Here is a 13,472-nt window from a genome sequence, read left to right on the forward strand (position 1 = left end):
GAGAAATAAATTGTAGCATAAGCTTTCCAATACTTGGTCTTTTTGTTTAGACAGGCGTTTAAAACAGAAAGTTTTAAAAGAACGTCCTGGGGTGGTTTAAATATGTATGCTTTTAAATGCTTGTATCTTTTTTAATTGTATTCTATTTTAAACAGATTATCAATTTTAATATTGCAATAGTTTAATTCAATTTGAATTGTCACTTTTGTTACGTTTTTAATTGTACTCTGTTTTTAGACTGTAAGCCGCTTTGGGTCCCAATTCTGGGAGAACAGTGGGATACAAATTAATATAATAAATAAAGAATAAATAAATATTTCCTCAGATGCAAGAAACTTCCTAAAATATTTCCTCAGATGCATCTGGGGAAGCAGACCAACTCTGCAAAACATTTCTTTCCCCCAGTTAGTCTCAAAGCTGCTATAATATTCCTTTGCACAATAATATCTATTGTGATTCCAGAGGGGAAAAGACATTTCCTCTTTTCCTATTGTCGGGATTGAAATCCAATTCAGAGGAAGACACAGGAGCCTAAGGGTAGAGCAACCTAGAAGATAATCCCTTCATTTCAATTGACCATGCAGGCCCAGAGGAAGAGAACCCCATAGTCTAAAAGGGCTACTTCTCCTTTTTATGGATCAAGATAAATCATACTCCCATCTTGCTACACCTTTTAAGCCTAACAATGGCCTTTATCATTGCTCCCATTAGAGACATTTTTGGGAAGGAGGGGAATAAAGACTATATAAAGGAGTTCTGTAGCCTCTTGGAGCCTATCTCAGGAGCAAGACATTTCTCAGCTTTTGGAGACTTTTGCAGACTTCTTTTCTCTCTCTCTCTCTAGAGAAGACAGTGGGCCTTTCCTTCTTGTCCTTTTTGGGCCTTCATAATACTCTTGAGAGGCAAATCCTTTCCCTGAAAGCTAAAGGGAAAGAGCCAGAGACTATTGACCCCTTTCTTGCTTCCTTCCTTCTCTCTTTTTTTAATTCTTATTACCTTTTCTTGCCCTTTGGCTTTGAGGTGTCCCCCATGGCTTTTGTCCTGTTGTCCCAGAAGAAGCTGAAAGGGGAGACCACTTGCTCGGTTTGTCTGGACTATTTCACCACCCCAGTCACCCTGGACTGTGGGCACAACCTCTGCCAGGGCTGCCTGGAGCAGTGTTGGGGGGTCCCTGGCACCACAGAGAAACCCACCACCTGCCCACAGTGCCGCCAGACAGTCTGGCGAAGGCACCAGAAGCCCAACTGGCAACTGGGCAACTTAGCCGGGCTGGCCAAAGAGGCTACCATAGTGGAGAAGCATGGAGGAGAAGAAAGTGCTACCATGTGCCAAAGTCACCCTGGGGAACCCCTGCTCGAGATCTTCTGCCAAGAGGACCAAGTCCCACTCTGCCTGGCCTGCCTCAGGGCCCATCGGGGCCACGAGATCATCCCCCTCCAGGAGACTGCCCAGGAAGCCAAGGTGAGGCTCCTTAGCCATCTCTGCCAAGGAGTGCTGGTGCCCCATAAAGTTACACATCCCAGGATTCTGGAGGATGGGCACAAGGGTCCCAAACACACTGCAGAAATAATCCAGTTTGACACTGCTTTAACTGCCCTGGCTCAATGCTAGGGAATTTTGGCAATTCGTTGTAGGTTTGGGAGACATTTAGCCCTCTCTGTCAGAACTACAATTCCCAAGATTCCCTAGCACTGAGTTAAGGTAACTTAAGCAGTCCACAAACTGGATTATTTCTGCAGTGTGTTTCATACGCCTGTGGTGAAAGTGGTGTCTAATTGCAAATTGCATTTCTGGGTAAGGTGCAAATTGTTGGTTATTACTTTTCAAGCCCTACATGGTTTGAGTCCAGGTTACATATAGGATCTCCTTCTCCCATGTAATCTGCCCCATACATTCAGGTCCTCTTGCGGGCATTTTCTCCAGTCAGCCAAGACTAAGTTGGGAACTGTTAACCAGAGGACTTTTTCTTTAGCCACCCCTAAACTGTAGAATGACCTTCCAGAAGAGATTCAACAGCAGAATACACAGTCTGAACTTAAAGAGCATTAAAGGCCAGTCTCTTCCAGCAGGCTTGTCCACATGATTCTTAAATTGTGAATTTTAAATATGGATGTGTATATCTTTTGTCCTTTTAAATTCATGTGTGTTTTACCTGATGTCTTTATAATTGTTTTTGTTCCCCATCTGGGTCCATGGGGAGAGGCATGTAAGAAATAATAAATAACAATTATTATATTATGCATCTACATTGTAGGAATAAGGCAGTTTAACACTGCTTTAACTGCTTTACTGCTGTTCCTCCACAAAGCTGCAGATCCAGGATTGTGTAGGATGGAGCCATGGCTGATAGTGGTGTGAAAGTGCATTATTGTTCATCTACACTGTAGGAATAAGGCAGCTTGGCCTTAAGTGCTGTAGCTCCATCCTATGAAACCCTGGGATCTGTAGTTTTTACAAGGCCCTTAGCCTTATCTGCCCAAGTGGGTTGGTGTCTCACAAAGCTATGCACCCCAGGACAAGGATCCATGTTAATTAAAGTGGCATCAAACTGTGTTATTATTCTGCCATCTACAGGAATAAGGCAGTATGGCACCTCTTTTAAGTGCTGCAGCTCCATCCTATGAATCCTGGGATTTGTACTTTTACAATGTTAGCCTTCTCTGTCAAGGAGTGCTGGTGCCTCACAAAGCTACAAATCCTAGGATTCTATAGGATGGAGCCGTGGCAGTCAAAGTGGCATCAAACTGCATTATTAATAAGGCAGTTTGGCTGGCACTACTTTTAAGTGCTGCATTTCCATTTTATGAACTGTGGGATTTGTAGTTTTACAAGGCCCCTTGCCTTCTCAGCCCTAGAGGGATGGTGAGCTACAAAATGCACAGTTCTGGAGAAAGGAGCCATAGCAGTTAAAGAGATGTGAAATTGTTATTTTTGAGAGAGGAGATAGGGGTGTGTGATCTTCCAATGTCGTCCCCTGGCCTTCCACAATTGTGCAAATCCCTAATTTAGCAGAAATAGAAGTGTCATTTTAAAATGACACTTCAGTATACTTGCAGTATCAATTCTTGTTGACCAAATGTAGTTTTCTGGTTGTGTGCCTTCAGGTCATAAGTCTTAACTTATGGTAAACCTAAGGCAAACCTAACATGGGGTTTTTCTGGGGCTGATTTGTCCAAGGTCACCCAGTGGGTTTCATGGCTGAGCAAGGAATCGAACCCTAGTCTCCAGAGTAATCCAACACTCAAACCACTATGCCATGCTGCCTCTTTAAAGTAGTTTTGTTGCAGTGTGCCTTCAAGTCTTTTTCAACTTACCATGACCAACATCACTGGGTTTTCTTGGCATGTTTCTTAAAAGGGTGTTTGCCACTGCCATCCTCTGAGGCTGAGAGTGTGTGACTTCCCAGGGTCACCCAGTGGGTTTCCATGGCCAAATCAGAATTCGAATCCTGGTCTTCAGAGTCAATAGTCCAAAGCTCAAACCACTACAACATGGTCATAATGTAGTTTTAGGTTAAAATACTTTAGGCACTGAATATGGGCCGTTTTCCATAGGCCTCTTCTTATGGCTGATCCTTCTCTAGAAGCCCTGAGTTTTAATTATTGTTAGGACACGGATGGAATAGGGAGAGAGCCATTCAAAGGGAAGGTGCCAATTGACAAGGGTTGCCTAATTGTCCACTAAAACCCGGGACAAAATGTAGGACAAATCTAGACCAAACTGTAGGACAACTGCAGGACAAAACTCAGCCCAAAATGTAGGACATTTAAGATTTTCTTAAATGTCCTACATTGGGGCTGACATTCTGGTTTGTCCTGCAGTTGTCCTACAGTTTGGTCTAGATTTTGTCCTACATTTTGTCCCAGGTTTTAGTGGACAATTATGGCAACTCGCCATCCCCCAGTAAAAATTTTCCTTCATTCCCCAAATTTCTAGGATTGCAGTAATTTAAATCTAGAAATAGTTTAGGCATCTGAAGAAAAAGGGCAGGCAAAGTTATCAAGGGAATGCAAACACAATAAAAAAGTTGTGGGTGTGAATTATTTTCAGTGTCTAGAAATTTAATGGGGAGACAGAATTCTTAGTAGGGCAAATACTTCAAACCCCCCCCCCCAAAAAAAAACACCTTGGCACAACATAACAAGTACAGGAGAATTTAATAATCTGTTTAGTCTGCTTGTATGGTGTTGTGTGCCTTCAAACTGTACCTGATTTATGGCAACCCTATGACCAACCTATCACAGGGTTTCTTTGGCAGAATTTATTCAGAGGGGGTTTCCCATTGCCTTCACCTGAGGCTGAGAGTGTGTGACTATCACACTCCAAAATGAAAGGTCTGTCTCGCTTCCCACTCACTCCTGTTCTCCCAAAAGTTCTACAATTTCCACTATTTGTACTGTTCAAATGGTCTGCATGTTGCCCTCTTAGTGACTCTAATCTAATATTCATTAAACTTCCCAAAGTGCCACCAAGTGAACTTCTGTGTTTTCTACAGGAGAAGATCTTTTGCTGCATGGAGGAGCTTATGAAGAGGAGGGAGAAAATCTCAATGCTTGAAATATGCACACTAAATGAGAGCGAACAGTTGCTTGTAAGTGCTACATTTCCAGAACATGAACACATATTTTGATAAGCTTGCTGTTTATTGTCAGTTGTTTGGGGGGGGAGGAGCACATTAGATAAGCTAATTAATTGTGCTCATTTACAGGAGGTATAACAATACATATAGGTGGGTGGAAATGCAAGGTGACTAGATATCCTAACTGTAAAATATAAGATATTAAAGAAAAATGTAGGACAAAACAAAAGATAAAAACATTAATAAAAATTCATGCTTCTTAATCATGTTCAAAATGGAAGAGATTTTGGAATTCCTCTTAGATAGAAGGTTGAAATGTAGGACATGTCCTGGGGAATGAGGGCATCTGGTCACCCTTGGAAGTGGCACATTTGCAGTACAGTCATAGAACAGGGGTAGGTAAAATAGTATAGTGTTCAAAGATAGGCAGTTACCTTTAAATTTTGGAAGGAATGTCATATAGAAGATGGAGAAATTTATTTTTCGCTGCTTCAGAGAAGAGAACCTGATCCAGTGGATTCAAATTACAGGAAAAGAGGTTCCACTGAATCATGAGCTGTTTTGTTTTGTTTGACTGCAATTGCTGTTTAATTGTGGAACAGACAGCTTCAAAAGGTAGTGGATTTTCTTTCTTGGGAGGACTTTAAATTGAAGTTGGATGTCCATCTTCAAGAGTACTTTAGTTGTATGTCTTCCTTTATGGCAAGGGGTTGGATTAAATGGTCCTTATGCTTCCTTCCAACTCTCGGAATCTATGATCCTATGATTCCACTTTAATTGCTTGACAATAACCTGTGGAATCCTGAGATTTGCAGTTTAGGGATGGACATTTAGATTTTTTTTAGTCTCTAGCATCTCTCCAAACTACAAAGCATGGGGTTTCATAGGATCCAGTCAGTCATTGCACTTAAAGTGGAATCCATGTGTGATAATGGTAGTATTGCCAGATGCCCCTTATTATAAGGGATGTTCTTTATTTTAAAGTCAGAAAACTTGTCCCTTACAGGCCTGACAGGTGTCCTTCAGTATAAGGCATGTCTCCTATCTAAAGGATGGAGAGCTTTTCCTTTCATATAGGTTGAATTTTGGATATCAGCCCTCCATAAAAACAAAAATATGGGTATCCTGGTAATTTGTGAATACACCTCTCCCTCCATATTCCCTGGGGTTAGGGGCACAGGACCCCAATGAATGTGGAAAAAGCACAAATAACAAAAACACTGTTTTTACCTGAGAGAACACCTCTCTAGGAATCTCTAGGTCCTCCAGTGCAACTCTGGTCAACACTTGACCATAGAATTGCGTTGGAGGAGCTACAAAAATACCTAGTGGAGTGTTCCCTCTAGGAATCTCTAGGTCCTTCAGTGCGACCTTTGGTTAAGGTTGACCATAGAGTTGTGCTGGAGGATCTAGATATTTGTAAAAAGAACATATGAATAAAATCATGACTAATCAAATCTGCAAAAGCCAAAGCCGCAAATGTGGAGGGACGAGTGTATATATTAATTTTACAGAATACCTGGCTAAATTAACTGAAATCAATATGTTTATTTTGGTAAATACAAACATAGTGGTTGTCACACTTACTGATTGTCAACCCTATGTTACAAATTTTGGCTGCCCCTAAGGTGACACTATCTGGCATTGGCAGTATTTGTTCAGACAGGGTTCCTCAGAGGCTGAGAGTGTGAAACGTGCCCAAGTTGAGGATTCAAACCCTGGTCTGTACAATCCTAATCCAATACCCAGAGCACTACACCATGCTAGTTTTGCACATGGAACAAGCTAAAGCCTGCAAATTTCCTTGTTACAGATCAAATTTGAAAAACTCAGGGTTATATCTGTTATATTCTAATGCTCTGGTGCAAAGGCCAGTTTGAAGAATACTGTATATATTCATGTATAAGTGCAGAAAGTTTAGTAAAAAAACTGACCCCAAAAACCTAGGTAATCTAATCCATGGATCGATGTAATCCTCTTTCCATTCCCTTACTGTAGCAGCAAACAAAAACGGCAAAGCAAAGGACAGCAGACCAGTTAAAGAATCTACGCCATTTTCTACGAAAACTTGAGAGACAGCTACAAGACCAGGCGGCAGAAGTGGAGAAAGAGATTGTAACCAGAAGGGATGCGAAACTGGGCAAACTCTCTGAGGAGCGCGCCTCTCTCAACAGCACCATCTCAGAACTGGCAAAGAAGAGTCAACAAACAGAGAGCAAACTTGTGCAAGTAAGAGTGTGGCAAAAGCAGCCCAGTCTCCTCTCTGGGCCAAGGTTGGATGTAACTTTTTGTGTATGTAAGCAAAGGGAAGGGTCTCAGCTTGTGGTGGAAGCCAGGGTATCAAGGCTTGATTCTTCTCACTACATCATACCTGTAGGATTGCCTCCTCCAATATAATCTTCCTGGACGCTCGGGTCCTCTGGAGGACAATTATTCCAAAGCCCTACATCATGGTTTGGGTCCAGGTTACCTACAGGATCACCACCCATGGAATCCGCCATGTATGTTCAAGTCCCCGGCAGACATTTACTCCAGTCCATAGCCTGTGGAATGATCTGCCAGAAGAGATTCAACAGCTGAATAATGTGAGATATAGTTTCTTAAGTACCAAAGTACCAAATCAAATTTAATCAGTACAAAACAAGTGAAGCAACAACATCCAATTTTTTAATTACAGTCTTACAAGAAAGTGTGTCCTAGGCAAGTAGGCACACCCAAACTTCTGTCGGCATTTTTCCACCCCTGTGACTTTATTGGCTGAAGTCATCAAAATATACAACAGATTATGAATGCCTAAAATGAATAAATTATCTCCACCCCTGTTTACACCTCCCACCTACTCAAATTCCAAATCCCCTCACCATATTTACAGATCTCTTCTTAGGATATGCCTTTGGCTTGATTTTTAGCAAAAGTGAAATCTATGCAACTAACCAAAGCGTGAACTGTGATTTCATCCCAAAGTCTCATTAACTATTCATTCTCTTTTCCAGTGGGGCTCTGAGCCCTGAGGTCCAAAAACTTATTTTACAGGATGTGTGCATGTGTGGTGTGTATTTTAAAAACCACTTCTGTCTTTTTAAATTAGAGGTCCTTCTAAAGGTGAAACACTTAATTATATTTCTATTAGCTTCTCATATATATAGAATATATATATTCTTACAGAAGATGCTCCCAGTCCCTTCCCTTGTTTCCCCATAAGATGAATTTAGCTTTCCCCCAATACTATAGATTTACCCTACCCTCGGACTAATCACTTCCTCCAATACATTTTATCTGTAGAACTACAGTATGGGATTAATTTTATGGGTTACCTGGAGAACTTGATGCCATGGACTGAGGACCCTTTGCTCTGTAGGGTGCTTCCCAAACTCTGTCCCCAGCCTTCCCTGGCAAAAGCGATTTGATTCCTCAGCTGTTGATTCAGCTGGAACCCCCCTCACCAAAAAAACCCAATAAATATTTTGAGTTACTTTGCAGTGGTTGCAAACTCTCCTTCTTTGGATGAGAATCCCACATGCACTCATCATGCTGGCCAGAGCATTATGGGAGGTGTTGCCCAAAAGTGTAATGTTTCCAATCTCTGTTCTTTGGTTCATTGATTCTGAAGTCAGGTATGCACACAAGGATGTTGCTCAGTCCTTTGTTGCATTAAAGTGGCTCAACTGGCATACTATTGTCATTGCATCAAAAAGATTTTCTGATCACTGTAGCAAGCACTCAATTTCCTTCCCTCTCTCTTTCCCTATCCCTAGGATGTTGGAACTCTTTTACAGAGGTAAGTGGATCCTGGTTACTTTTTCCTTTACGATGCTTAGAGAAAGTCTGGAAGTGTCTGTTATGCTGGAGTCCCATCATTCACTGCTAAATATTTGGATACTCATTTATTATTTGTTCTTGTTGTTGTGTGCCTTCAAGTTGTCTCTAATTTACGACAACCCTAAGGCAAACTTATCATGTTTTTTTTGTGGCAAGATTTGTTCAGAGGAGATTTGCTATTGCCTTCCTTGAGGCTGAGAGCATGTGACTTGCCCAAGATGGGTTTGATGGCCAAGCTGGGAATTGAACCCTGGTCTCCAGTCATAGTCCAACACTCAAATCAGCACACCATGCTGGCTCTCAAATATATTATTATTTAAATTTTATTACAATATTTATAGCTTGCCCTCTATCAAAAGATCTTAGGGCGGCATAGAAATTGAACCAATATCAACACGTGAAAACAATTTTAAACAATAAAAATAATTTAAGTAGGCTAAAAACATATTAATGAGTTGAAAGATATTAAAACAAGTTTTAAAACCCTATGGACAGCAAAGGCTTTAATAAATAGCTGTGTACAGTATTTGTTTGGTGCCTTCATGAAACCAACAATGGTGCCAATCAAATTTCTAATTGGAATTTGTCCCACTATGTACTTGAATTTTCTTCTCAGAAAGTTACTTTTTAAAAGCTGGTTGCAGCTTACAGGCCCAAATTATAGTTAAAACTTTAAAACAGAAACTCTTTTATTTCTTGTTTTATAAAAGTAACTAATCTAGACATTTGAATATACTAGCCAATATAGTGCAAAAGGCATTCTTCTGTCTAGCCCATTTTTGTATCTACACTCACAAAATAGCACAAGCTAGCACTTTAACTATATAATATTCTACCTCCACCATTTAGTGTGGCCCCATCTCCATCACTATAAAATTAATTTACACATTACAACTGTACCACAAAAGCAGTGACATTATCTGCCATTAAGATGCAGTTGTAAAGTAATGTTGTTGTTCTTTAGTCCTTGAAATACATGGAATTAATTATTGGTAATCATTACATTTTTTTCGCAACTAATTTCACCAATTATTTTCTCATTCCCAATAGAATAATCTGAAAAAATAAAGAAGTGTTAGTCCTTAATAGAGTGAAACTACTGAACTCAAAGGGATTTAAGTTGGCTCTGTGACTAACATGTCCCAATAATTTCAATAGATCTACTTTAGATAGGCCTGACATTAGATTCAACCCCAAAATGTCATCTCTTGCATCATTTATTTTCAAAATCCCTTATTCTTACCATCCTTATTTTATACTATTCTCACTTGTTATGAGTCTACCATCTAATCTGCTGCTTACTTTGTCTTTATTGTATACTAGTTAATATTATTTTAGATATAATAATAATAATAATAATAATAATAATAATAATAAATATAATTACGGTATTTATACCCTGCCCTTCAGCCCTAAAGGCTCTCGGAGCAGCTTACAATTATTATTATTATTATTATTAATTAGATATTTCCCTGCCCTCAGGCTTACAGTCTAAAATATATTTTAATCTAGATATTTTAATCATGTAATGTTGTTTTAGATTGTATGCTGCTTGGCCCTGATTTGACCCTTAGTGTGTAAAGCGCTGTGCAAACTTTACATGTGCAAATGTTAATAATAATAATAATAATAATAATAATAATAATAATAATAATAGCATCCCAAATATTTCTCTCTGCAAAGGCTATAGCATTCATTTACTAGCAATCAACTGGAGCGCACCTACCATGTTTAAAAAAGATGTGTCTATTTGATTTAATATTATGGAGAAGAAGAGGATTTCCCCCAAAATTGTTGAAGGATTAACATTGGTTTCTCTCCATCAGGTGTGAAAACACTGCGGTTGCTACAGATCCCTTGACTTTTCCTGTGGAGTTGAAGTGGAGGAACTGGGACTTATTTGATTTCGTTCCCTTTCTGGAAAACGTCACAACTAAATTCAAAGGTAATGAGAAATAGCTGCAAATTCCATTTGTTTTTTCTATATGCGGGCATTGGAAGGCAGTTAATAAGCATAAATCATCACTTTCTGTCATTTTCCTGGTTCCATTATGAACCCAGTAAGATTATCCCCTTCTCTTCCATTGATGTATTGCTTTGTTTCATAACAGGACTTGTTATGTTGGCACATTCTTACCTGTTTTCCCTTTTCTTCCTCAGACACTCTAATATCTGGACTCCATCTGAAGAAAGGTAAAATGCAGGATCTCATGAAAAAAGACCAAATTTGAAGGAAGGGTGGGAGTAGGATGGGGGGGAAAGATTTTGTCAGAAAATGACATGTTTGTTTTTTGCAGGATAAGTGTGACTCCAAAGTTTGCTATGGCTTATGCATATAACATAGTATGATCATGCACCTGTAGTGCAGTGGCAACATTTTGATGTGCAAGCCCTCACTCCAAGGAGAGACAAAAATGCAAGTAGTTGTGTCGATCCACATCTATATACGTGTATACACACAGACACACACACATCATAGTATGTGGCTGGGAAAATCCTTTTCCCTTCCAGAATTGCAGGTAAGCTCAGAGGGAACAGGGGAGTTTGAGTGGGAAGGAAAGCGATTTATCTTATCGTTTTGGCTAATCCTACAGTCCCAGTCCTTCATCCCTGTGATTGCTGACTTCACTGCAAGCCTGGTATGTAACAACAGGATCCCTAGTAGCAGAAAATGCTTCTGATGGTGGGAGTTTGGGAGGGGAACTACATCTTGCCTGCTGCCTTTCCTCCTCTAGACATGTAAGCCTAAGCTGAACATTTTGGGATGAAGACAGATGTATACTTCTTCATAGTAATCAAAACAGGCATGTGTGATGTAATCCATCTGAGAACACAACAAGAGACTTTGGTGCATTGAACCAAAGTCTCCAGTAGTCCAACATTATGTTTCCATATTGGCCAACCAGTTGAAATCTACAAGCAGGACATGTGGCCACTAACATCTGCCCATTCAAATTCCCTAGCAACTGGTATTCAGGGGTAGATTTGACAGCTTACTTAACACATACATATTTTTGGAAATCAAATGTTGGATCAAGTATTTGTCTACTTTCTTCCCTCATGACCTCAGAGTGCTAAGTATATGTTTTATATAGATATAGATATGTATATATAATATAAAGATAAATATATAAAATACCATAGTTTTTGGCTTACAAGATGACTTTTATATTTATATTTATATATATAAAAATGTCAATGTGTGTATAAAATAGAAGTATTTTGTTTAAACGTGAGTACAAGATATTTGTATCTGTGTATAAACTCTGTATGTATAAAATAGCATGTCTGTCTTTCTCCACCTGTACATTTCTTCTTGTTGTTCTTAACTTGCCCTTGAGTCTGCCTCAACTCATGTCAACCCTGCTATCCTCCACCGCTCTGCTCAGGTCCTGTGGCCTCCTTGACTGAGTCTATCCTTCTGGTATGCGGTCCTTCTCTTTCTACTGCCCTCCACCTTTCCTAGCATGCTTGTCTTTTCTCATGAGTCATCTTTTTTCATGATGTGGCCAAAATATGACGGCCTCAATTTAGTCAGCTTGGCTTCCAAGGAGATTTCAAGCTTGATATGCTCTAGGAGCTATTTGTCTATCTTTTTGGTCATCCATGGTATCTTTAGCACTCTTCTCCAGCACCATATTTCAAGTTAATTACACACATCCTTCCACATTCGCTGGGGTTAGGGGTGAAGGGATCCCATGAATGTGGAAAAACTGCAAATAACAAAAACACTGTTTTTATGTGAGAATACCTCTTTGGGAATCTCTAGGTCCTCCAGTGCAACTCTGTGGTCAACATCTGCCAGACATTCACCATAGAATTGTGCTGGAGGAGTTACAAATGTCTAGAGAAGTGTTATCTCTAGGAATCTCTAGGTGCTTCAGTGTGATTTTTGGGTAAATTGACCAATGTATTCCTAAAGAGAAAATATTAATAAATTCCATGAATAATCAAAGCTGCAAATGTGGAGGGAAGAGTGTAATTTTCTTTCTATCTGCTTTCTTCATTGTACCTTTGTCATATCCATACACGCTGGTGGAAAATATCATGGCTTGGGTGATTCTCACTTTGGTATTCAGTTTAATATCATTGCGCTTGTCACAGTTCTTTCATCGCTGCACTTCCCATTCCTAGTCTTCTTCTGATTTCTTGACTGCAATCCCTGTTTTGATCAATGGCTGATCCAAGGTATGGAGAAAACTTCACTGTTTCAATCAACTTTTTTACCATTTTGAATAAGTTTCTCCTTGTTACCTTGTTAAATAAGGTTGTCATTCCGGTTGTGTAGCAGTTGTGTATGAAATGGTTTGCTGTGCTGTATTTCTTATCTTTTCTTACTAATTATGTTTTAAACACTTTATTCAACTGTTTTAACCATGGATTTTATTTAACTGTTTTAACAATGAGTTTTTTAACAATACTTTTAATAATAATACTAAAAATAATTCTTACCCACCTCTCTCCATCGGTTGAGGCAGATAACAACAAATCAACAATGAACATAAATTAAAACAAATTAAAACATGAAACAGTTTAAAAGGGCAAATAAGGCATACATATTTTAAACAGTCCACAATTAAAATTAATCATCTAATTTCACAATTTAAAAATCACCTCTCAGCTTCTTCCCTCCTTACTTTCTCATGTAACACAGCCTAATGACTGATTTATTGGTATCTTTTTGGCTTTGCATCGTCTAATGCTCTTTGAAATGTAGAATGTAAATTTTATAATAAATAAAAGCATGGTATTTTTATGAAAAGTCTCTCCTCCCCCCCAGCAACATTTTATGAAACTTTCAAAAATAAATTAGTCCCCATCCCATCTATCATAACACTCTACTCCTTAATCAATTTAGATTTATAAAGCATGAATTATACAATCTATTTCAAATATACAGAAATTTGAAAAAAGTAGTAATCATGAGAAAAGGAAAATTAAATATTTAGGTATTAATTGTAAAATAAGTATCCCATTTTGAGAGAAAGGTAGAATATAAGTACAATTAACGAAGTAACTAAATAAAAATAAACATAGTACACAATGAGATAGATATATATTCCATTATTGTCTT

General features: G+C 39.0%; 1 protein-coding gene across 1 annotated transcript; it reads left to right on the top strand.

Moving 5' to 3' along the window:
• Positions 1 to 1,029: 1,029 nt before the first annotated feature.
• LOC121923850 (zinc finger protein RFP-like) lies at positions 1,030 to 11,467 on the top strand. The gene is made up of 7 exons (XM_042454698.1): positions 1,030 to 1,461; positions 4,496 to 4,591; positions 6,578 to 6,808; positions 8,335 to 8,357; positions 10,225 to 10,343; positions 10,559 to 10,591; positions 10,696 to 11,467. Exons 1-7 carry the CDS (start codon positions 1,030 to 1,032, stop codon positions 10,698 to 10,700), a joined length of 939 nt encoding a protein of 312 aa, XP_042310632.1. The 3' UTR covers positions 10,701 to 11,467.
• The last annotated feature ends 2,005 nt before the right edge of the window (positions 11,468 to 13,472 follow it).

This window comes from Sceloporus undulatus, chromosome 2, assembly GCF_019175285.1.
Source record: "Sceloporus undulatus isolate JIND9_A2432 ecotype Alabama chromosome 2, SceUnd_v1.1, whole genome shotgun sequence".
Classification (NCBI taxonomy): domain Eukaryota; kingdom Metazoa; phylum Chordata; class Lepidosauria; order Squamata; family Phrynosomatidae; genus Sceloporus; species Sceloporus undulatus.

Bases quoted from the DNA above. Each gene is read 5' to 3' on its own strand.
- LOC121923850 (XM_042454698.1), top strand. From the start codon at position 1,030: ATGGCTTTTGTCCTGTTGTCCCAGAAGAAGCTGAAAGGGGAGACCACT. The intron at 4,592-6,577 runs GTAAGTGCTACA...CCCTTACTGTAG, and splicing joins ATGAGAGCGAACAGTTGCTT to CAGCAAACAAAAACGGCAAA. The intron at 6,809-8,334 runs GTAAGAGTGTGG...CCCTATCCCTAG, and splicing joins CAGAGAGCAAACTTGTGCAA to GATGTTGGAACTCTTTTACA.